The sequence below is a fragment of the Aptenodytes forsteri genome, unplaced genomic scaffold (assembly GCF_000699145.1).
Source record: "Aptenodytes forsteri isolate BGI_AS27 unplaced genomic scaffold, ASM69914v1 Scaffold23, whole genome shotgun sequence".
Lineage (NCBI taxonomy): Eukaryota > Metazoa > Chordata > Aves > Sphenisciformes > Spheniscidae > Aptenodytes > Aptenodytes forsteri.
In genome coordinates, this window is record NW_008796043.1 from 4,937,753 (window position 1) to 4,961,250 (window position 23,498).

Sequence of the window (23,498 nt, forward strand, 5' to 3'; positions counted from 1 at the left end):
GCAGTACCCAAGCAGAAGAACCCCGCGCCTTTGTTCCCTCCCGCCAGGGCACAGCAGGGACACACGGCTTCCCCAGGGGAAGGAGTCTTTCAGTGGCAATACTGATGGGCAGAGCTTTGGAGAAGCACCTACTGGTCATCCCCTGGGGCCTCAGCACCGGTCCTGATACCGCCCAATGTCCAGCTGAATCACGCAAGACATAGCTATACCCTTTCCTACTTCTGCAACAGCAAGAGGCTGAAGAGGAGATACCTGGAAGAGCTGTGGGACTGCGAGATGGGGGTTGGGGAAGAGAATGGATGACCAGCTCTAATGGGGTCTCTAGCAGGAACCACCACCTTCTTCTACTCCAGAATAGCCATTCAACTTTCAAGTCCAGGATGGAGGTCCTCCTTTTCCTCCCTCCTTCACAGCAAAAACCCTTTCAAAAGCAGGCTGCCTGGAGGCAACCTGTGAACTGTGAAGCAAGGGATCCTGAGAAGAGACTGGGTAGCGAAGTTAGCGGCTAACACACCAGAATAGCTAGAGAGAGCAGGCAAGGAGTGAAAAGCTCATGCCTATAGTACAAGAAGAAAGAAGAGGTGGTAGGAACAAGGACTGATGTATCTGGAAGGAAAAGACCAGGTTTCTTGCCTATTCCTTCAAAGTGTTACAAAGCCAAAAGGGGTGCTTGCCTAGCTTACAAAAGGCCTGCACCAAGTGAAACACTGGCATTGTGGCCCGCAGACAGGTAGCCTTCCACTAGAGGAGGGTAGGACAAGCCACTGACAGGTGGCAACAAGCCCAGTGCCAAAAGTGGCAAAACAGAGAGGTCTGGTGTGCTACATTCTTCAGTCTTGGTACTCAATTTTGCACTCACCAAAGGAGTAAAGCCTTCACTGCAGATTGCAGTTATCTCCAGAGCTGCAGGCTCCAGCCACGGGACTTTGGATAACAATGGCTCGATCCAGCTCTCGGAGGATGTGTAGACATGATGTGTGCTATGTGCAGAGGGAAGTGTATGCAGCACTTGGCCTCAGAAACCCAGCAGCCCTCATTTGAAGAGTCGCTGGGAGCAAGCCCATTTCATCAAGTCCAATCACTTGGACTGTCTGCCCCTTCAGGACATCCTCATTTGCCCTAGCCTTTCCTTCTTCACCCCACTGATTACAAATGAAGAGGAAAGCAAAGAACAGAACAAAGAGATGAAGCTGCAGAACAGCTGACGGCATTTTTTGCCAAGCAGTGCACTCACATGGCAGGACACAGGTGCCTACAAGAGCGTGGGCCTAGAACAACTTGATGCAAACAGTAGCCTTAAGCTACTCGTTTCAAAGTGTCCAAGAGAGTGCAACGGCTTTGAGGAATCATCTAGCAACCTCTCACAGGCCCCCACTACCTTCCTCATTAAACCTCAAACAAAGCTGCGAGGTGTGTTAGCGCACTCCAGCTAGTCTTTCCCAGGGGGAGAAGGGAAAAGCTGGAGTCAAAGGCAGTGCAAAGGGCTGGATTCAGTGGTAGGACTTGAAAATGGCAATAAAGGAAAAAAGCAACAGCTGGAGGAGAAAGAGTACAGGGCCCCTTTTGTCACCATGTAACATACAAAACTTGGCATGCTATGCTTTTAAGATAGTAGTAGTCAAGAGCCAGCAACAACAGCTTTCCCCTCCAACTGTACATACTATTTTCTCTAAAGGTAGAATACTCGAGTGACAGGGACAGTTCCCCAGGCAGCTCGGTGCATCAGAAATAGCCACTAGGCTAGCACGCCATCTGGACAGCAAGAAGTGCCTGGAGTAAGCTTTAGAGCCCTCGCAGCATCGGTGGCATAGACGGCTCTGCTGCTAGGTCCCCAAGCTTGAACACAGCGTGCCAAGAACCAAGAGGCAAGGGAGCATGATGGCAGGGTTTGTCCTCGTCATCTTATGACTGGGCTTTTAGTGTTTGCATAAAGAGCAGTCCACCTTCCCATAAAGGGTAACGAGACAGGGAAAAGGTGGGAAGTGAACCCACGGTCATCTCTCCTTTAACTCCTGGTGTGGCTGAGCAAAACTCAAGTGCCTCCCAAGTGCCACTTTAGAGGACGCTTGTTCTTCTCAGAAACAAAGTCGAGTTTGAATGAGAGGCAGGTGGAGGGAGACAAGTATTTTTAGCCTTTGCACCGAGGCCTTATCTGTCCCTGTCTGAAATTAGGCCTAAAGACCTGCTGAAAAACAGGCGCACAGGGAGGAACTGCTGGTGAAGGAGACAACTTGCTGTGGCAGCAATGAAAGCATGCAATCTGCATCGTAGGCAGGCCATAAAAACACCTGAATCATCTGTCGTAATTGATAAACAGATTATATATAAAGTAAGTTATTTTCTCCAACATCTTTCATTTTAAGTATCACATTTGTTTAAAGACGACAAAGAGGCAGGCCAATATGCAGATGCTCATCTTTGTTCTCCAACCTGCGCTTAATTGAGTTGCCTTAAAAATAATTTAGGACAATGCCTCCACTGCACACTGCTGAAGTCTGAGATGGTTCCTGTGTTTTTACCTCCCAGAACACGTGCAAAGCGCTCACCTCTGCCCAGCTGTTAACAAAAAAAAAAACAAACCCCAGCCTCCGTGCTGACTGACTGGGGGAAGTCAGGCAAATGCGAGGTTGCTTTTCCTCCCTGCCCACCCCTCCCTTCAAGTAATTCTTTGCTCTGTCACCTAGTTCTGTTTAAAAACCTTAAAATAGAGATGTTTATCGTTAATACGTCACGTGCAGCAACCGTGCCAATTACTGTGATGGGCAGATAGCCGGGGCTCGCTTTCAGAGCCACGCCATTAGTCATGGTGAGACAGCTTCAGACGCTGAATTTCTCACGTTAGGAAACAAAAGTTACCAATTTATTATTTTTAATAAAATAATTGCTTTAATGCAGTATTTAAAATAATTTTAAACATCTGATCAATAAGATACAGTACACAAATATGGAAAATGCTGCACTTTACATAAATAGTAAAGCTAAGCATTTAATTATACAAAACAATTTTGCCTGATGCCATCGATATCTTGCAAACTATAGCTTAGTCAAAGTACTGTTTTTCTTATATATATATGCTATATATACATATATAAATAATTTACAGCATTCATTTACTAGATTTGTTTACTACTGTTCCAACACAAAAAAAATAACCGATTCAAAACTTATCGAATTTGGTAACTATCTATCTGCAGTGGTTCTGGCGGTGGGGGGTGTTTGAATCATTAGTAGCATGCCAAATAACCGTAGGAAGCTTGTTCCTCAAAAGAAAAAAGTTTCAGCAGGAAGCCACTCAATACAGTCAGTGCCTTTCCCACTGGTCCTGGGAAATAGCCATGCTGTACAGCACTGTGTCATGGGAGGCAAAATGTTTGGAGGCTGGGGAGAAGGGCAACCCAGAGGTTTTTCCTGCGACCACAAGGCAGTCTTTACCAGCGAGCAGAAAATCTTTGAATCTATAGCAGTCTTAATAATCCGGAGTCATCCTCCTCACTGAATGGAAACCAGGCAACTGTCTAAATACTTTCTATTTGGGAAGTTTCCCTGTTATATCACGTTAAGGTATTAAATCAATATTCTAAATAAAGCAGTGAATCCTGTGCTTTGCAAACACTGCTTTTCTCCTTAAGAGAGTCTCCAGCTGCAAAGTGTCAATGCATCTCAAGTTTTCCCTTTTTTGCAGTCAGCACAGGTTGCTTTTGTTCATTTCTTTCTACATCTATGCTCAAGTTCAATGCTATTTGTAATATCTACAGAAAGATAAACTGTTTCTTCTGTTTACCCTTCCTTTTTAGGCTCTTTCGCTCCTTGTATTCAAGTTTAGTCACTCCAAATTTTCCCCGAACATTGAAGTATGCCCTAACTACACTGTCTGATGTACTTCAATCACAAGAACGACCAATTTGTTCACCTTCCCTCAGTCACTTTCTCAGAGGAAAGGGGGAGGGCAGTTGAGGTGAGGTGGGAGTGAGAAAGTACCCCTCATTCCTTTTGCTTGCTACTTTGCTCTCCACAAACGAGCATCCAGTAGAAATCCTAAACCCAGAAAATTTAAGGAGATGCTGAGTCAGACAGGCAATACATTAGCATGTTGACTGACTGCTGGTTCATGATTAAATACAGTTGCCATGCTATGCCATGCCTTTAAAGTGTTATTTGTTTCCCTAAATAAGGTTGGATTAGAAGAAGGCACTACACGTAGAACAGATGTTGCAGACTCTGGAGTACTGAAGCAAGCGACATACATAAACTAGGGACACGTATCAAGCCCTCAGAGCCTGCAAGACAGTTAAATACAAGCAGGTATTCAGGTGCCTGTGTGTGCAGCTCAGTGTTTTCACTGGTTTACAGACTGGTTTAAGCCAAATATTATTAAAAACCCTACAGGTGCTAAGTTAGGTATTTAATAAAAATGTTTATCTGTAAACAAGAGTTATCCTTACAACGGATCATTTTCCAGAAATTGGAATTTCAAGACAGTGCAACAATGCTTCAGTGTTTTCTTTGGCAGTAGACAGCAAGTTGAAATGTAAAATTCAAATCACTTCAGAAGAGCACGGTACAAGGTTAGAGAATGCTTCATCTCCCTCTCTTGTTCCATGCAGAATATCAAGTCCCTGAGACAGACGCGGGTTATTCTTGGACAGAGCAGCTGTTTCGTAAGGCTAAAACCTGATGATCCAGGAGCGATTCCATTGCCTTTCAAATCCTAAGTGGGGGAAGGAGAGAGAAAAAACATTAGAATTCCATGTAAATACACATTTTTAACTAAACCGGCTGGATCATACTGCCTACTTGCATAAAACTAGCCTGCTGATGTTCAGATTTACATGTTGAAAACCAGCAATCCAGGAGTCCTTGCACATTAGATACATTAAAAGACAAAGCAAGCACTTGCCAGTTAATAGTTTATTTCAGTCAAAGCAATGAAAAAACTCTTAGTAAAAAAATTCTATCTTTTTAAAAAACGGTATTATTATGATAAACTAAATGACCGCCGTTTCACTGAAGTCATACTACATAAACACTGGCACTGAGAAAGGACAAGCTAACTACGAAGAAGGTACTGCCACAGTTCCTATGCAGAGCCCCAGGTCGTGCAAGGCTCTTACTCCCACTTGCAAACACCTAAGCTCCAGATGTTCATATCTCTCCTTGAAGAAAACCATCACTGCAAGTGGGCTCTAGCCTTGAAACATGGCCAGGAGAAACTCTTACCCTGGCCATCACCTGTGATTTGTCCTTTAAGGGAGCAACAAACACAGACAGTCGAAGCATCCGCGTGTTCAGAACACTGTACCCAAGCCTATCCATCTCAGTTGGCTGCCTCGCTTGGTTATGAAAGCACAATTGGTAGGAGATGATGATGTTTAATAGTTATACATTCAGGCTACTGGAATGAGCAACCCCCACGCATTCCAAAATGCCCCAAGATTTATTATTAGGGGCGGGGAGGAGGAAGATTACCATGAGCTGCACAATAGACTGGCTACTTATCTTGGAGCCAATCTCTGCTACACAGCCAGTCTCTTATCACTACTGGAGGGTTCTTGGTAATGAATGCAATTTGTACAAATACGAGTGCTCAGTCTCTGTAACTTCAGCAAGGCAATGCCTGCCAGCATCAACACCACTTGGAGATGGTGTTGCCTGGATGCCGTGGTAACTATATCAATTCTTACCCTAACACTCTCTGCAAGACTTCAGCAAAATGACTTTGCCCACTTTGCTTAGAGAAATCTGGTTAAAAAAACCTATATATTAGAAACAAATACCAGTGCTGGACTATCTATAGTAGTGAATGCTACTGTTGTTGGGGAGAAGCATTGAAATTTATTAAAAAAATAGACAGATTCACCAGAGAACACACACTAACCACAGAAAACCCAGGGCATATTGCAGAAATGGAAGCTGTATTTCTTACTAGCAGCATGCAGGGTATTCAGCACCATTTCATTTGCTTTACAGTCAATACTATTAAACACTATGAAATGCCATCATTTGAAACTTTCAGTTTGTTAAATGGCTTGGAACAAATGTGTGTGTGGGGAAGACTGCTGGCCACATCGCACAGAGAGGGCACTGCTGTCCTGGTAAGACACAAAAGGGTCACAGTTCAAGTTTGTCATATGACAACCCTGAAGGATCCAGGGAAAAAGATAGCTCTGCAATGCAGCTGCCAGCACGGGTTGAAAAGGAGGTCAATCCAACAGGATGCAGCAGAAGGCCTGAGGCAATGTTATAAATGAAACAAACCCCAAGGGTTTTCAGTAACCCAGCAGCAATGTCCTTTATAATTCAAAGAACTTTATGGAGGTGAAAGTATTTTCTCTCTAAATAGTCATTAGACTAGAAGTCTTACCTTTAAAAAGACACCAAACAAAGCCACCTCAATCCTGTTCACTCCCTTACAAAAAGGAGGCAGACAGCACAAATCCCCGAGCCTGCTTTGGAAGCTGTTGGAGCTGCAAGATGCTACAATAGGGCAGAAGCGCCAAGCTGCCTGCGTTTGAGAGTTGTGGATTTGTTTATTCTTAAATTCTTACCCATCATGCCCAGTGCAGAGACGTAAAGCGATGTTATGCTGTAATATCACATCCAAAGCCAAAGCTTATCCTGGACTCCAGTTTGCCAAGACAGCCAGGTCATACTTCTAAGTTTCACGTAGCATCACACCAGCTTATCAGAGCTACCGAGTACAGCATTTCAGGGGCCAGGGGCTCTTTGACTAGTTACTGAACATATCTAAACCAACAGCTGCTACCACATCCAAGTTAAAAGAAAAGGTCCTTCTCTCAAAGTGCTTGATGGTTTAAAACTAAAGAAGCCAACAGACAACCTCGGTCATTCCAGTCCAGACTGGGACTGTGTTGGGGAACTCACTCTGAACTAAGTTTATACGAGGGTGAGCACTAACTCCTTTTAGCTACTGTCCCCTACAGCTGCATCGAAACACTGGTCTTTCATGGTTTTGTTTTGGACTTTGGACCAAGCAGTCGAGGGTGATGTACTGCCTGTCTTTCTGTAATAAAACATTTAGAGAACCAAAAGTGAAAACACTTGAAGTTAAGATGCCATCTGTGCATCAAAATGAACCATCACAGATGCCTCTGTTAATGTCCAAGACCTTATTTAAGAAGTACCCAACTCTTGAGCTCTCCAGCTGACACAAGGGACACTTTAGGGGAGGGTCCTCTGCTGCTGAGTTCTCAGAGCCTCCTCTTGAACAAGTTCCTCTTGGGCAGGAGGTCGATCTTGTCTGGCCCTAGGCAACAGTCAGCAGTCCTCTCCTTTACATCTCATATACACCTTCCTGCACAGAAGCTCCCCCACACTGCTTTTGAGACCTTAATAACCTGGTTAGAACAACACCAGCCCACTTCCTTGCTCCCAGACATCTCTATTGCGTTCCTCTCAGTTGGGCAGCAATCGCTTGCATCTTGCTGTCTTGGGGCATTCTTCACTGCAAAAGTCTTCAGCTTACCCTAAGACAGCTTTGTGAGCCTCTTCTGAGGGGAAGTGAAAAGTGCTGCTTTTCAACCGGGTCACAAGCAAGTACAAAGATAAGTGAATATAAAATGCATCCCTGTAGAACCAATTCTAGCAAAGGGTACTGCAACCAACCTGCACCCCCCTTCTGCAACATCTAATTATTAGTGCCTTAACCAGCTTTTCTTTTTAATTATTTTTTTTAAATTGGGAACACTCCTCCGCAGGGGAGGCTGGAAGACGCCAGCCATATCCTGAAGTTCCTGCCTTTCACTGAACCCCCAGCACCCTGCTTTCCTTCCGAAAAAGAAACAACGCAGAGACATGCAGCCCGGGATGGGTAACTACCAGCATAAATACTGCCAGTCAACCTGGGTATCAACAACCTGGGTATCAACAGCTGACAGACCCTGTTCGTAAGCCAGGTAAGGTACTGCGGCAATGTGACTCTGCACCACTGGAAATCACCCTTCACAGTACCGAGACCACCAGCTGCCTTAAAACCAGCCCCAGGAGGCCACAACAGCTGCAGTCCTGCTTTTGGCCTATCCTCAGAGTCAAGTCAAATCAGCAACTTTACTAAAGCAACACGCTGTCACCCTTTCTTGATCCTCGGAGCCTTTTATATATGCCTGACAGAGATCAGTTACTCTCCCTGATCTTGGCAGCAGAAGACATTGTGGAGCTCCTGCAGTAGTCCCACGCCTGCTGTGCAGCTAGTTTTGTTGAGAGGTTGCTCCTGAAACCTGTTTTAAGATCTCTAGAGCTCTCTCCAGTGGCTGGACTGAGAATTAAATACCAACTCTGAAAAGGCAAGAGTGAAGTGATACAGAGCCACAGCTCAGGACAAGGCTCTTCCTTTACCGGAGCTACCATCACCACCTTATTCCTAGTCTCCCAGGTATCTGGACCATGTGATCTACAAGTCTGGATCACAGGTACTGACAAGGATATCAAAGTTGCTCAGAGCTAGTCTACAGGCCCTGATACAAAGCTCAGAGGGGTGAGCAGACACCTTCCTTCCCACCCAGTCCAGGTCAGGCTCAGTGAGCTGTTCCTGGCAGAATACGCTCTCCCTTCTCAAATTCAATGGCTTCACACCAATCGCATCCAAAATTTTAAACTCGTAAGAGGGGGGCACTTTAAGGGAGCAAAGTGTTCCGTCAAATGTTAAAAAGTCAAGCCAAGAGTTCTCATTTTAATTTTTGGTGTGGCATAAACTCATCCCAGACTCGGAGCCAAGATCCCAGGAGAGCAAACTGTCATTGCAGCTCTGCTGCGCATTATAAAAATACCACCACCAGAAGGAAGCAAAGTCATGAGACAGTTTTCAATGACATCTCCAAACACTGAATAATTACAGCTGTGTGCAGTGAAGACATCGTTGGAAGATGGTAAAAGCATCTAGCGAATCAGAGCAAAAGCACCCAGATTCAACCCCCAGCTCCGTCACCTGTGGCCACACTAAGGTTTGTGATACCGAGTGTACCCTATACATTAGTTTCCCACCTGTAAAACACAAAACACGTTCCTGTCTCACAGGAGGAAAAAAGGGTTAAAAAGCCGTTAGTGCACTGTGGAGTGCTCCAACACTTTCCTGGGTCTCTCCCAGCAGCAAGGAGGAAGGAAGAGACCCTGTCAGAATTGTGGAAGTTTTGCTTGTACAAGTAAGTGCATAATTTAGGCCAGAGAAACTAAAGTGGAAAGAAGTTGGTATTACTTTAGTGACAAGCCAGCCTACTGATGCTGCCTATTCTAACAAGCCTCAGTCTGCTAGAGGTACTCCCACATTCACAATACTAAAATACTACATTACTCAATATTTATATGATTTTTTTTTTTTTAAAATAAAGTTGGTGGCATTGGGTGGTGGGTTTTTTGGTGGACCATCAGTGTAGATCAACCCAATGTCTGAAAGGCTTAGATCTCTATTTCCAGGCTGCTTCTCGTGCAGCTGAAAACAAACATGTATATTTATGATGTTATCTGTAGTCTACAAAGAAGCCTCACAAAGCTGTCAGATCTATATAACAGAGAACACTATTCAACTATGCATTTTTCCTCAGATTTCATCGCAACATTCCTACAAATCCTTTCAAATGTAGGCAACAACATGTTTTACATATTGAAACAAATTACTGCAAATGTAATGTCAGTTTATTCATTATTATGCCCAAGTTTCATGTACGCATGTCACTTCGTATGGCTACATCAGATGCTTAATCTGTACCTGGAGGTAATGAATACTACACAAATATGTCATGTTAGTTAATAGACAATTATTAAGCTGAAATTTTCTGGCTCTTTGCCACATCATTTTAAGCAATGTATTGTCAACTAAATTATAAATCTCTTGACCCTTCACATGTCATCAACATTTGCGCATTACCAATATGTTCAGCCTAAAGCTACAATGCAATTAGTCATTTAAATTGCAGATATCTTTCACACATAAGAAGAATTAAGTTCATCTCTAGCACAGAGAAGGCACGATATGGGCCAATGAACTGTATTTCTGAAGTGTGTGAATGGCAGTCGAGAATCTTTTTGCCTATTTACATGGGAAAAAATTCACATCAAGTGTATGGCCTAGACTGACAGCAGCCAGGAAATTCAGCGCCGAAATTGAAACTCTCTAGCTGACAGGGCTGTGCTTAGGTCTTGCAGCAGATAAGTAAAATTCTGAAGCCATATTTTATAATTGCAGTAACACTTTTAGCTCCCCTCTTCCCCAAAGGTATGACCACGCTGTAGACTCTTCAAGTGTCCGATAGCTTGAATAAGAACCAGAAACTGAAATCAAGAGTCTGCATATATTAAGCATATGCAAAGTAGAAAAAAGAAAACCCCTCCTGTATCACTTTAGACCTATGGGCCGGGGGAAGGGGTGGCAGAGACAGAAAGAGACACAGAGAAAGAGAGGGAAACCCCTCAAGTGTAGAAATAGATTTTGTAGCCTGGCTCTGAACACCTACTTAAATGCAGGTAGTCTAGGTCCAATTTAAAATGATTGCTTTTAAATTCATTTTCCGCAGCTTTTAAAAAAATATTTTAGCAGACTATCACATAGCAATGCCAAGCACCAGCCAGCAGCCTCTCTGCACCCCATGGATATACAGGGAGCAGCAAACCTACCGTCATTCACTACAGAGCCAACTTCTGTGTTTAATTCACATTTAGACACGGTCACATCCTTAACACCAATACTGAAGTTGATGAATTATGCTAGCGTGTCCTCTCATCAGAAGAGCTTATGGCCAAAAAGGCAGCAGTAACTTCTACAGCTACCGCTTATAAGAGTGTAAAGCCACATACCCCTTAACTACCACACATCCCTCCTGCAAACGCCAAAAAAACAAAAGCGATTTGATTGTCACACAGTGGAAAAAAGAAAACATCTCTCTCTTCCCCAATCATTTGGAAGAGTTGGGGTTTTCTTTCATTCTGCAGAAAAGGACTTGTTGCTCAAAGGCTTAGTTCTTCCTAGGTCAGCCTAAAGAGCATTTCCAAAGCTTAAACAAACACCGTATACAGAACATGTTTGATCAACATGCATACCGGCATCCTAACCTGTAAAGCAAGAAGGGCAAGTTTAAGTTCTGCTAATAATGACCAGATGTGGCAGACACCTAGCTCTAGAAGAGAAGGCGACAAGCTTGTTTTCTCCACCCACAATCAAAATTAAAAATGGAACAATGACCAGTGTAGAAAACAAGACATTTCTCCCATTTCTTCTTGCCAAGCTTCTTCCTAGAAGGAGAATACAAGCTTATGTGTGGACTGCTGTATTAGAAGGTGTGCATCACCCTGGAAGTATCACATTATTTTACGTACGTTGACCAGAGCTAGGAGTTTGACAGAAAGAAAGTACTTGGAATGGCTCTGCACTGACCCCAGGATATCAGCTGCATCATTTACTTCTTATAACAGCTACCTGCAGTAGCCTAAGTTTCCACAGCAAAGCTAGACTATGGGTGGCAAGGCAAGACCCACACTTACTAACAGAGCAGCCAGTCTTGGCAGTAGACAGAACAGCCACAAGCAGTTTCTGAAAGGAGGAAGTTTCCTCTGCCATTGGATCAGGCAAAAAGAAAAAAAAAAAAAAAAAAGACACAAGATTTACCCATGTCAGTCAATGTGACCAACCTGGAAGGAGGCAAGTGAAGGACACACCATCAACGGCACTTCGGGGCAAGACAGACTGCATCACTTCCAAGTAGTTCATATGTTATCATTGAGCCAGAAAATGGATGAGAAGCAAGCAGTCTCCCCCAAAAAATTACACAGAAGTGCAGGCATCCAACTAAGTATTCCTGTATAAAGTACAAGAATGGTCCAACCACAGTCTTCAGAAGCTGACCATAAGAGTAACAGCCAGCCTCCTAACTCTACTTGCAAAAACATATGTAGACTTTTTTTCCTCCCTGCTGTGTGATACTGCACAAACATATTGCTCTCAGTTCAAGGCCAAAGACGACCTTGGACCCGAGAGACCTTTGGATAGAAGGAAAGAAAGCTTAAGGACTCAGAACTGCAGCCTGTTTCCTCACAGAAAAAAAGCTTTAAATATCTGCAAGGGTTTTCAAATTTCTAAGACTCTGGTTACAGTGAGAATGAGACAAAGCTGTTTGTTCCAAAACAGCTTTGTCATCAGAAAAGCAGTAAAACTTAGTCGAAAATAATCCTTGACTATTTCTCAGCATTGAAAACATTTATTGGTTGGTAACATGCCCCATAAAACTATGAAACAGAACACAGAATCGGGAAAATAAGTCTGTGGCTTCAAGTTTACTTTTTTCTGATTTGTTTTAGAAGTGTTCTCCCTTCTCAAGATGAGTTATTTTTCAATTCTTCCCACCCTTTAATTCATTACTGTTCACCACATGCCCCCAAACTGAGGGAGAAGAGGTGGGTAACAAATAACACAAACCTGAAAACACGTATGAATCAAATCCAAAGGCCTCTCTCCCTCATTGTATCCAAAAGCGTCCAGAGGGACCAGAATGAGAGAGATGAAGATATTACCACCTCTGGAATACAAGTAGCACCAATTAACACATTTTCACAATAGAGGGATTTTCTTACCAGGGCTTTCTCAAATTACTCTTTCTGAACAATACCATTCAAATGTTAAGTTGCAGTGAAGAGAACATGCAAAACTACCCAAATGAGTGTTTCCAATGAGAAGGGGAAAAGAATTCCCATTACACTGATGCTTTTTTCTTTTTTTTTAATTAGGCCTAGAGCATTAGCCTTATTTTTTCATTCCAAGATCATCATGTAGTTGCCCCTACTGCTATTTTGAGTTTAGCAATACATAAGCAATAATCACGGCAAGATATAGTTTACCCTTTTTTTATATTGCTTTTAGGTCCAAATTAGTTGACAGACACTCCTCTGGGCAAGAACCTCTTTCTTTCTTTGTTACCCGCCACACTGTGAGGTGATGTGGCTGCTGGTATGCAGGCAGAAGCCTGCTGTGAAGCATGTGCTGTAAAGCACATGCTCATGTCACCACCTTCTAGTTCCAAGATTAAAATAATCCATAATAGGTGTCCTTCAAAGACCAAGTAAAGAAAGCAGAATTTCAGAGAACAAGATAGGACGAATGTGCAGGAATCAGGCACTCAGCTATCCCAGGAAAAAGACCTTCCAGAAGAGGGGGCAAAGCCACATGGCAGAGTGTGGAGAAACTGATACCTAGGGCTGAAGAACCATCCCAGTTAAACACAGATGCTCATTTGTGGAGAAAGGAAACATGGTATGCTAACAAAATGCTGCTCTTAGCCCTTCACACTTACTGTTACTGCAACAGAAGGCAGCAGATCCATACCAACTCAGTCTGCTGAGCTGCACTCTTCCAGTACCCATTACATTTTGGTACTCAATAAAGAAAGGCAAATATGTAACAAATTTGCTTACAGAGTTTCACTTTTTTAATACATACTGTAACTGATTATTTCTTCCCTGTCTCCCCAAATACTTTAGGGCTTCAGTTTACATCAACAATTCCCTTCCTTTAATTATTGCAGTAGGCAACAATAAAAAGAAGTTGAAGAGAGTCAACTTTGCTCTAACACGGATATAAGAGATACAAACATTGTACAAAGAGCATTATCGAAGGAAAGTTGAAGTCTTAGTTAAAAAACTTAATGCAGTTAGCATCAGTGATTTCATTCAATACTGTCAAAGGATCATTCATATTCAGGAATAACTTCTTCCATCATACCTGTCTACCAAGGTATTAGGCTTTAAAAAAAAAAAAGATCACAGGAGTATTATGCACAGATTTACTCCTTGCCATTGCATAGTCAGGAAGTTCTGACATTTAAGATTACTTGAGAGTAAAGCTGTCTGTATTTGCAATTTGAAATGAGAAAGTACATCCTGCCTGTTTAAATTATTCTCAGACAGGTTGCCCAAAAAGATGATTTTAAAGATGCCCAAATGTGTATCAGCCTAAGGCTATATTGTACTTGCTTTCAGTTTCAAAGACCTCCTTTCATCTCTGAAGAATGGAATGTTGTTTACTGCTCAGGATGTTTTGCCATGTTATCATGAATGTATTACAAATGTTCTGCTTCTTGAACTAGAGAGTGTTTGTCAAAATCATTCTTTATTCTACAGGAGAAGTCTTAAGCCTTTTATAAATCCCGCTCAGATATATTGGGACACTTAAACGTCTAAGTCTAAACATCTTTCTGAAGTTTGCTATCCTGCATAATTTCACAAAAAAGAAAAGAGGTCTGCAGAGAATTGCTTCCTGGTATCATAAAGCCTAAGTACTAGGCACTGGAATGCAAGACTGCATGCAAGAAACAAAAGTAATTTCACTGGCAGAATTACTTTCACCTACTGCCCTTACAACTCAGCCTAGTAAGGCAACCTATATGAGAAACATCTTAAAATACAGCAGGTAAATTTGTGACAGTGAAATGCTATCAAGGTTTATGGTCAGTTTTAGGCACATTACATCCACGTTCTTTTAAACTGGCAATGTAAATAATGGATCACCACCTTTCAATAGCAAGGCTGTTATCTGTCTCACTTTGGCACAATCTCATGAAGCTTTTAATAAAGCAGACACACCACACTGCAGACAACAAGAAATAACTGAAAAGTACCTAACAGGCAGACTTAAATATTCAGAAACAAATCTGGCAATAATTACAGAAAGCCACTATGAAGAACAGGAATAGTTACTCGATAGAAGCTTGCAGGAAGAGGAGAAAAGCATGGGGAAAACTGTTCTTGTGCTAGACTCATTTTTTCAAGTTTTTCCAGTGGTATTATAAAAAAAAAGTAACTATACTTTCAGCTTCATGTGAAAGTGCATTAAAAACTTCAAAGAAGTGAAGAATAGCTGCTCAAAAGCTGGGAACGCTGCTTTCTGCAGCTTGTTTAGATATGGATTCTTTCACTTCACTTGCAGTAAACAGGGAGCGTTCAAGGAGCTAATTGTGTCTCTACATGGGGAGGGGGGGGAATGAAAATCAGAGAAACAAGTCTACCTCACCTCCCTAGGGAGGTCTCTTGTCACAGTCCAGGCTGAGGGGAAAACCAACAGTACAAATGCCACCACTGTCTCAGTTACATTGCAAATAATTGAGCTTTATACAAGGTCCTTCCAGACTCCAGTATGCAAAACCACTGGAGTATTTTCAATCCTAGCATCTATTTAAGCTTCCTAGGCCACAAGAATGAAGACTTAAGGTTTATCAGAAAGGACAACTTTATCACCACTTCTTCCACGCAAGAGTTACTTTCCAGGCTTCTGTTCACTGTGCTTGGGTCACAAGCCAACCAGCCGTTCACTTGAGCAACGTTGAGGCTTCATGAGAAAGAGCGGCAAAACTGGCAACAACGCTTGAATGACAGCCCGCAACACACTTCTCCTGTCTCCAGCAAAGATGATAATCTCTAACAGAAGTAGGCTGTCAGTCTCCTTGGAAAGAATTTCCGCAGCCCCATAAGCTTCCCAGGTCCCAGAAACAGTTAATCTCCAGCATAACATTAAGAGATTTGTTCAGACCTTTTTTTGTTGAAAGCACCTTCAGGCACTTTTAAAACACAGCATGAGCCAGAAAAGGTGATCTGGCTCAGTGTAGGAACTGAATGGTCTAGCTTTATTTATTGCATTTTTGGGGGATCTAGCCAAGGCGAACTCACAGTATATTTGAAAAGAGTCTTTACGCATTGTGCATGGAAAAAAGTCCACAGCCAAAATGTCAAAGCAAGAGCCATTTCAAAAGCCATCCAAATCAGCCATCGTGAGTTCAACTGAGGGGCCACGACAACTAGCTGCTGTGTAAGACCACCACAGCTTCGTTACCTTCCACTGCAGATAGAAGTTTCTCTGAGCCATCATTTCATTCAGGCCTTTACACACAGTGCTCTTATCCACAGTTCTTCCTATAACACACAATTAAACATCCCCATCAAATTTACCAGAAACAATCCTTTCAAGTATCTAACACAAAGGCTAGTTTTCTTACAGTACGGAACCAGCCATTTCGTGCAAGAGAATTCTCACTTCTTCCTACAGGGAAGGATAAAAATGGTTCAGTATGAAGATACAACAACATGCAAGTCATCTCCATACCTCCAGCCCAGATCCAACGTTTGGTGAATCCAATGGTCTTTTCTTCCTCGGTCCAATGGCTGCCAAAGCTGTGAGGTTGGCTTCTCTTTGTTGCATTTGTGCTAACTCCAATTGTTGCATCTAATTTAAAAAGAAAACACCTACATTAATTATGATATACAATATCCTAAAGGTCTTGTTCTCTTTATGGCAGCTTCAGACAGCTCTGCAGTCCCTACTGAAAGAATGTATTTCACAGCATTTTTTCCTGTCTTTCTGGACACTTTTGACAGATTCCAATACTCAGTCACGCTTAGAGCCTTGAATTGTTAACGGCCCTATAGATAGCACTGTGTAAGTAACACTTTTTATGGAGACCGCACTGTGGTATCATCGCAGCCTTAACAGGAGCCTTGCTGCTGGTTCCTCAGCTCATAAACTTTGCCATTTCTGATTAACAGAAAATATTGATCAGAACTGGTTTATGAAGCTGGATTAGTATTAAAAGTTGAAGCTACCAAGTTCTGTGGCATATTCTTAATTCAAAATCTCAATTCATGACTGCACAAGCAAGACACTCCATTTCTTCACGCTGTATTACCTGAACCCAGTACCCAATATTGCCATTCTGAAACAGCTTATTACCCAACATAACAGGATGCTGTCAAGTTCACTGATGTTCTTTCTTTTCCCAGTACGTATTTGAATCTTCGGGCATATCTGAAGCAAGTCAGAGATACACTACATATATTTATTTTCACCCACCTCCAAAAACCGTTCAACACACAGAAATCCTTAGAAACGACCCCTACCTGGGTTCTCTCTCTGTAGAGAAAGAAGCTTTTCTATTTACTCAGGTTGAGTTTGTCACAAACCTTTAGGTTTGATGATAATCCTTAAATGATCCCACATGCAACTAGAACAGCTCCTTAAGCCCATCCTCTCCCCACTCCCAGGACTTAACAGAATCTGTTTGGAAGGGAATTCTCTACATTCATGCACGTCCATGTCTTTAAAGAAAGTACAGCCATAACATGGTAGCAAAGCATCCAACTCTCCTCCCTTCCCTCAACCCTGCAAATCATTAAAAAAAATTAATTGGAATTCCTCATTCAGTCAGTACAGATATTTTGCTTACTAAGCTTGCAATACACTATGTTTTTGCTTGCTTTTCAGCTCTCGGAGATCCCACTTGGAGAACAGAAATTCAGCTGGTTAACAACTGAGCTTGTAGCACCTACACAGCATTACTCCCTCACTTGCTACTACTTAAATAAGAATCCACAATTTAAAAAAAAATACCTTTTTGGGGGGGAGGGGGAAGGGGCGCATGACTTTTTTTTGTTGTTGAGAGTTTGTTTTTTTGTTTGGGTTGGTTTTTGGGGTTTGGTTTTTTAGTTGGGGGGGGTGGGGGTGGGGGGTGTTTTGTTTTTGGCAAGTCTGGTATTTTACTTCAGATCAGTAGACTCATTCTTACTTTAGTGATGCTGGCAGCTTCACATCAAGTACTGCAGCCAGCTAGGCTATTTAAAGAAAAACAGTATTTCGGTGCAAGATTCCTAAAAGCGCATCCTGCCCTGTAAGACTCAAACTACACACAAGCGTAAGATTTTTCAGCAGAAAGCAGGGAATGCAAGACTTTGACATACATATGTTGAGAGTAGTTGGGTTTTTGTTTGGTGTGGGGTTTGTGTGGTTTTGGGTTTTTTGGGGGGGTTTTGTTTGGTTGGTTTTTTTGAAGAGGAGACAAATGATTCAGTTACAAAAACAACACCATTTGCAAGTCAGCTTTGATCACACTATGTAGGCTTTTCCTTACAGAAATGTAGTGGTACTTTCTCAACGTCAGATACCATCATTCACTTACCACACACACACACACTATTCCTGCTTTTGTGTGCAGTGTAAACATTTGTAGCCATTACTTATCAGAATTACTTCAGTTCTGAACAGGTTTTGTTTGTCTTTTTTAAAGTATATAGTATTGCTTTCAAGAATATTTTAGAGACTGTAAGGCTTTATGTCCCTTAAACTTGAAAATTACAGTTCTGCAATTGTCTGACGTTACCTCCAGCTGGCCTACTTCCATACGATGTTTAAGATAAACTTCCCTTTAATCTCAGTCTTAAATATGTACATTTATATTCAGGAACACATTGCAACCAATCAGGAATGGGGGGAAATAAGACTAAGTCTGAAAAAGTAACTTGAAACTTCGCGAACTCAGTGAAACACTGAGGCTCAGAAACTATTTTTATGTGACATCTCTTCATCACTCCCTGGATTAATCGGGAGCAATAAAACGCTGAGATTCTCTGGCAGAGGTACATGCTGACTTCCAGCCCCAGCTGCCCAGGCCTCCAACACCTGGCACCACCCCCACTTACAGGCAGCTACAGAGCATCCCTGTAGAAGCACACCTTCCTGCTAGCAATGTAGTTCAGTCATCAGGGTGGTCGCATGTGCGCCACAGTCTTCTTGCCATGAGGCATTACAACATGCCATGCACATGGCATCCCTCTGGGGGCAGATTAAATTCCAAAAGGCTCCAGTGGCAAAGAAAACCAGAAGGGGAAAGATGATTTGCTTTACTTTTAAGAATCATTACACTTAAAATGAAAAGGACTTTCAAAACCATTAAACTTAAAACACAAAAGCCCCAAATAAAAGCCTTTATTAGCCTAACCTTGTGCTTCCATCCCTGGGAGTCATTAGAAAACATATCCCCCCTCTCCCTCAGCCCTGCAAAACCAGCTTCAGTGCAGTTAGACATGTCAAAAACAGGTGCCTGCTGAACATTTGGTCACTGGCTTGAAGCAGCACTGAAATAAGACCCCCGAGGGGGCTTTGGGTTGGCATCAGCACGGAGTGGAAGGGACTGGGTGGGTTGAGCACCTCTTGGTGCAGTACCAGAACGCTGCTCTGGCTGAGGACTGGGTAGCGCCTGGGCACCATCACCATTTACCCCACGCAATTCAAGCTGACAAAGTGTGCTGTCGACACAGACGCCCTGCAAGAGCGAGCACTGCTGGAGGGCAGGGCTGGCAGAAAACCCACTGATACAAAGGACGGGATGACACTTGGTGGACAGTGTGAAAAAGATGCGCTTTCTAGAAACAGAATTGATGCATCTCTGACCACGCAGTTCCCAAGACAGTGCTGGAAACCCATGTTGTTACTGTCATCTGCTCTCCCCAATACATTTTCCACCTCGTAACCAGTCAAAGGATTTTTCAAATCAGGCAGAATCTCACCAGGGTTTTAGAGCAAAAGAAAAGAAGAAATCATAGTCCTGTTGCATTCTAGACGTCTTGGGGATTTTTCTGAGAACATAATTAAGACAAATGAATTTAAACTCTCAATCTCCATAATGGACTTAACAGATCCCCATTAAGTGATATGGGCAGGCATCCAAATTACCCTGCTGAAGCCAGCAAAACCATCTTTTCATCAAGTTTTGTTCCATTAAAAAGTGTGAGATTAAATGTCCAAACATGGTATGAGCAGTTAAAAGCACAGGATAAGGAGAAGACAGGCAGATAACATCAAGGGATACCCGAGGATACTGGCTGGCTAACTACTGCCGGATTTTCCTAAACAAGATTAGGAAAGAGCAAGAGGCAACTATGTTGAGTCAAATCTTTCTTTAACAGACAGTTTTCTAGCACATAAGTTAGGGCAGAAACATCACTGCAGCAAGTGAAAGACAGTAAAAGTAGTATATACACTTTATTAAAATATAACAAAGAGAATCTGCATCTAGTATTGTTTCCCTTCTAGGGGCCAGTTTTACTAATACTGGTGTCTCTGACTAAAATAGGATACAAATAGGAACTGTCACACCCAGGTTTGTATCTTGAAAACAGATTATTTTTCTCCCTTGAAGATAGAAGTGTGTAATGGCAATTCAAGAGAAGCAGGGGGAACCTGCGCCATACATTGGACCCACAAACTAGCAGGTTTCCCCTCAACCTGACCTACTTCATCTGCTGAAAGATGCTGCTGTTCCACCACAACACAGGAGTCCAACACATGTTCTGTTCAAAATTCATTCCTCAAGAAGGGCATATTGAGAGGGGACAGTCTCCAGGCAAGAGGCAAATGAATGTTCATGCTCCTTTTCCCCCCTTTCCGTTTTTTACATACACTAAGAATCGCAGTACAAAGAGTTCTAAAAACCTGTGTATAAAGATCAAATTGCTATGAAAATGTCTCAGAACTTGTAAAATAGTCTTTGTTGCTGCTGGCCTTTTTAATAATAAAAATAGGGTTTAAAGTCTGGTCTTGCAGCAAGCAGGAATCTCTAGGGTGACACAATAACCATTTTAGTTAATCTGACCTGCAGCACAAATCAAGAAGTAAGGTATGTTTTAAAGTCCTCCCTTACAGTGAAATGGCATTTGCAGCTTGGCTGTAATCACACAAAATGAAAGGTTTTAAAATTGACCTCTCTGTTCTTCACTCAATCCTCTACTGAGAAAAACAGAATTTCTGTGAGCAGGAAAAGAAATATCTCACTTACGTCTCATACTCCACATTTCAGAAAATATGCAAAATCTATTTTTACTATTACACCAATGACATTTTTGTGGCATTTTAATATTAAAAATTAAATTTCAAGTTGCATAAGATGACAAGAAGTACCTCAGCTATGAGATGCTGACTTTTTTTCAAAGCAATACTGCAAGTTGGTTTTAAACCGTTTCAGTTACAAAGTACATGATATGTGGTTGTTAGCATTATCAGAGCTCCAATAATTCAAGTTATGCGGACCTCACAAGATTTCCCCTGAACACTGCAAGGAAGAATCCCTTAAACACAACTCAAGAAGGGAAAAAAGTATACTCTACTACAAATAAAGTCAACTAATTCACACCAGCTAATCCATGATGTGTACAGCAGCAGGTGACTGTATTATGAAAGGGGGGAAACGGAAGAGCTACCTAGCTGAAAATACATTCACCTTTGAAAAGGAGTAACAAAAACCCTCATATCTGGTCACAAAGTACCCAAAGCAGAACAGGGCATTTGGTATAACCTTTCACAGAAGACAAAGCACGTGAAACCTTTACTCTCTAGATCTTCAAGAATAGTTTTACCAGGGAAGATTTCTCTAAAGGTAGAGACAAGAAATTAAGCATCTGTATTAGCCAGGGCTCACAGAGCAGTAACAGGTCTGAGGTTCAAGAAAAGCCAAACAGGTGGCACTTGTCCAGCATCTCAAGAAATTCATACCACTGCCCACTTCTGTGGGATCTTCAACATGTAAAGTATTTAGGAAATAAATAGAGAGATTTCTTTTCTCTACTTCTCAGATTTAAGTGCTAGGAACTTATGGTTGGGAGGGGGGGATGGGGACCAAAAACCAAAAATAGTTTTGGCAATGCAGTAACAAATAAATACAGCCATATGGATGTAAATAAGCTCAGAAGAAATGCTGGTAAGACAGATGGGGAAGCTAAACACCACAATTCTGGACTTGGTTATAATTAATGTAAGGGAAAGATTAAAAAGCATATGTGCAAGATACTGGGTTTAATATCAAGAAAAAAGTGGGGATGTCTCCACATATGACATCGTAGGCTGACAGAGTATGGGACAGATTAAATAAATATTTAAAGTAACAGAAGAACTGGCAGGAAAGGAAAGCAGGCAAGGCTGAAGACAAGTTAATGTATGCCTAAGGGTTATGTGTGCTATCCAGCAATAAGTACATCAGGAGTAATAAAAGCACTAAAGTAGATGAACAAGAATTTGTATGAGACTTGCGGGGGGAAAAAAAGGCAAGGAATATAAGCATACAAGAGAGGCAGAAGCCCCCAATTCTTTCAGCTTCCACAATAAAGAAATTAAACAATAAATTAATGAATATTAAAATTCAAAGTAAGTCAAAGCAACAGTGACCAAATATCAACATTTACTTTCTTCTAGTTTGCATCAGTGAAAAAGGAACCTTAACACCTACATGGATCTTTACTATTGCCCTTTACTGTATATTTTTAAAGAACTAAATATTGAGGTATCTTAAGTGGGGTCACTTATCCCACTGAACTGACTTCTCTCTCTTCTTTCTATCCATTCTTTTTTCTGACCATCTTTTTCAAAGTTTCACTGGGTTTCATTGTGTCCTCCATTTAGTGCTTTGAAAGTTTTCTACTGCTCCCAGTCACTTCTCCCTTCATTGTCTTTGGAAAAAAAGAACTCCAATTTTTTCGCATTCCCTTTAAGCATTTTAAGGAACTTGTGACGAAAATGAAAAATAAACCTTAAAAATCTGTTTTCAATCCCAAGCCTCTCACACTGGTTGTCATAAAGCTCGATGAGCATTACTGCCTCCAGCCTCTACCTTTCCTATACAAAATTTTCTGCCCTACAGGTTGAATGCAGCTGAATAGCAGACTTCTCATACGGGGCACATTCTCTGAGGAAAACTGACATTTGAGGGCTGCGTATTTAAACATTTATCATCATCTCCTCTTGCCTATAATGCAATTTCTCTTCTTGCAACAGCTTCCTTTCAAACTGTTTTAATTAGCCATACAATTTGTTTACCACTGACTTTTCCCTCTGTTGTAGTTTAGATTTAACAGCAGAAAGGCAGAATAGCATGCACTGGTTTGATATGCAGTCCTAACTTATTATAGGGCTGTATGTAATACTGTAGGTTTCTTTCAGGTTAACATTCCACATACATGCTTCAGTGGCAGAACAGCCCCTACCGTGGCTGCGTCCCCCAAGACCAGGTGCCTTGTCTGTCCAGAACTAAAGGGTGCAATAAGATGTTTTGGAGAACAACAGAAATTTTTTCCAAGGTAGCCATGAAGTAATCTACCCAGAGAAAAAAAAAAAAAATCCTTCAGTTGATATTTGACATTCTCTAATATATAAGTAACTAGGTCCCCACAGAATTTAAGAAAAAAGTCCAGGGTACAGTGACTTCTTGACTCCTAATTTTGCCCATTCTTGTTAAGAATTTCTCAAGTGTGGAATGTGTATTTCCTTTTACAAGTTTGTTTTGTTTAACAATTATTGATGCATGTCTGTGTATTCTAGAACACCTGGAGCACGCTTTCCCCTGTGCAGTCTCATCAACTTGCCTTACTTGGGAGGCCCAGAGAAGCTCCTGGTTGTCTAGCATCCAGCATCAAGCTCTCTTTATGTGTGTTTTCAGACACAGTCCAGGCTCCTTTTGTTGCAAAGCCAAGAGAAGGCTTCAGCATACCACACCAAAGCGATATATTCTGTAGTTTTTGTTTCAGATGCTATCATGTGTGAGAAGACTGCTCAATGACCGTCAGCAGACCTGCATTATCACAATGGGACAGTGTCCAGCCCTTGCGAAACATTACTTTAAAACCAATCACAGTTCTTCCAAACGCATGATATTTTGAACGACTTTCACCTGCTGTAACACTGCATATTCATTACT

The 23,498-nt window shown here is 41.9% G+C and overlaps 1 protein-coding gene across 1 annotated transcript in view; it reads right to left on the minus strand.

Annotated features, from left to right (window-relative positions):
- Positions 1-4,404: 4,404 nt before the first annotated feature.
- TAF4B (TATA-box binding protein associated factor 4b) overlaps positions 4,405-23,498 on the minus strand; it is a 57,891-nt gene continuing 38,797 nt past the window's right edge. The window contains exons 14-15 of the mRNA XM_019473745.1: positions 16,091-16,210; positions 4,405-4,708 (exon numbers count right to left, since the gene is read on the minus strand). Of these exons, the coding sequence (XP_019329290.1) occupies positions 4,541-4,708; positions 16,091-16,210 (288 nt within the window). The 3' untranslated portion in view covers positions 4,405-4,540. The remainder of the gene's footprint in view (positions 4,709-16,090; positions 16,211-23,498) is intronic.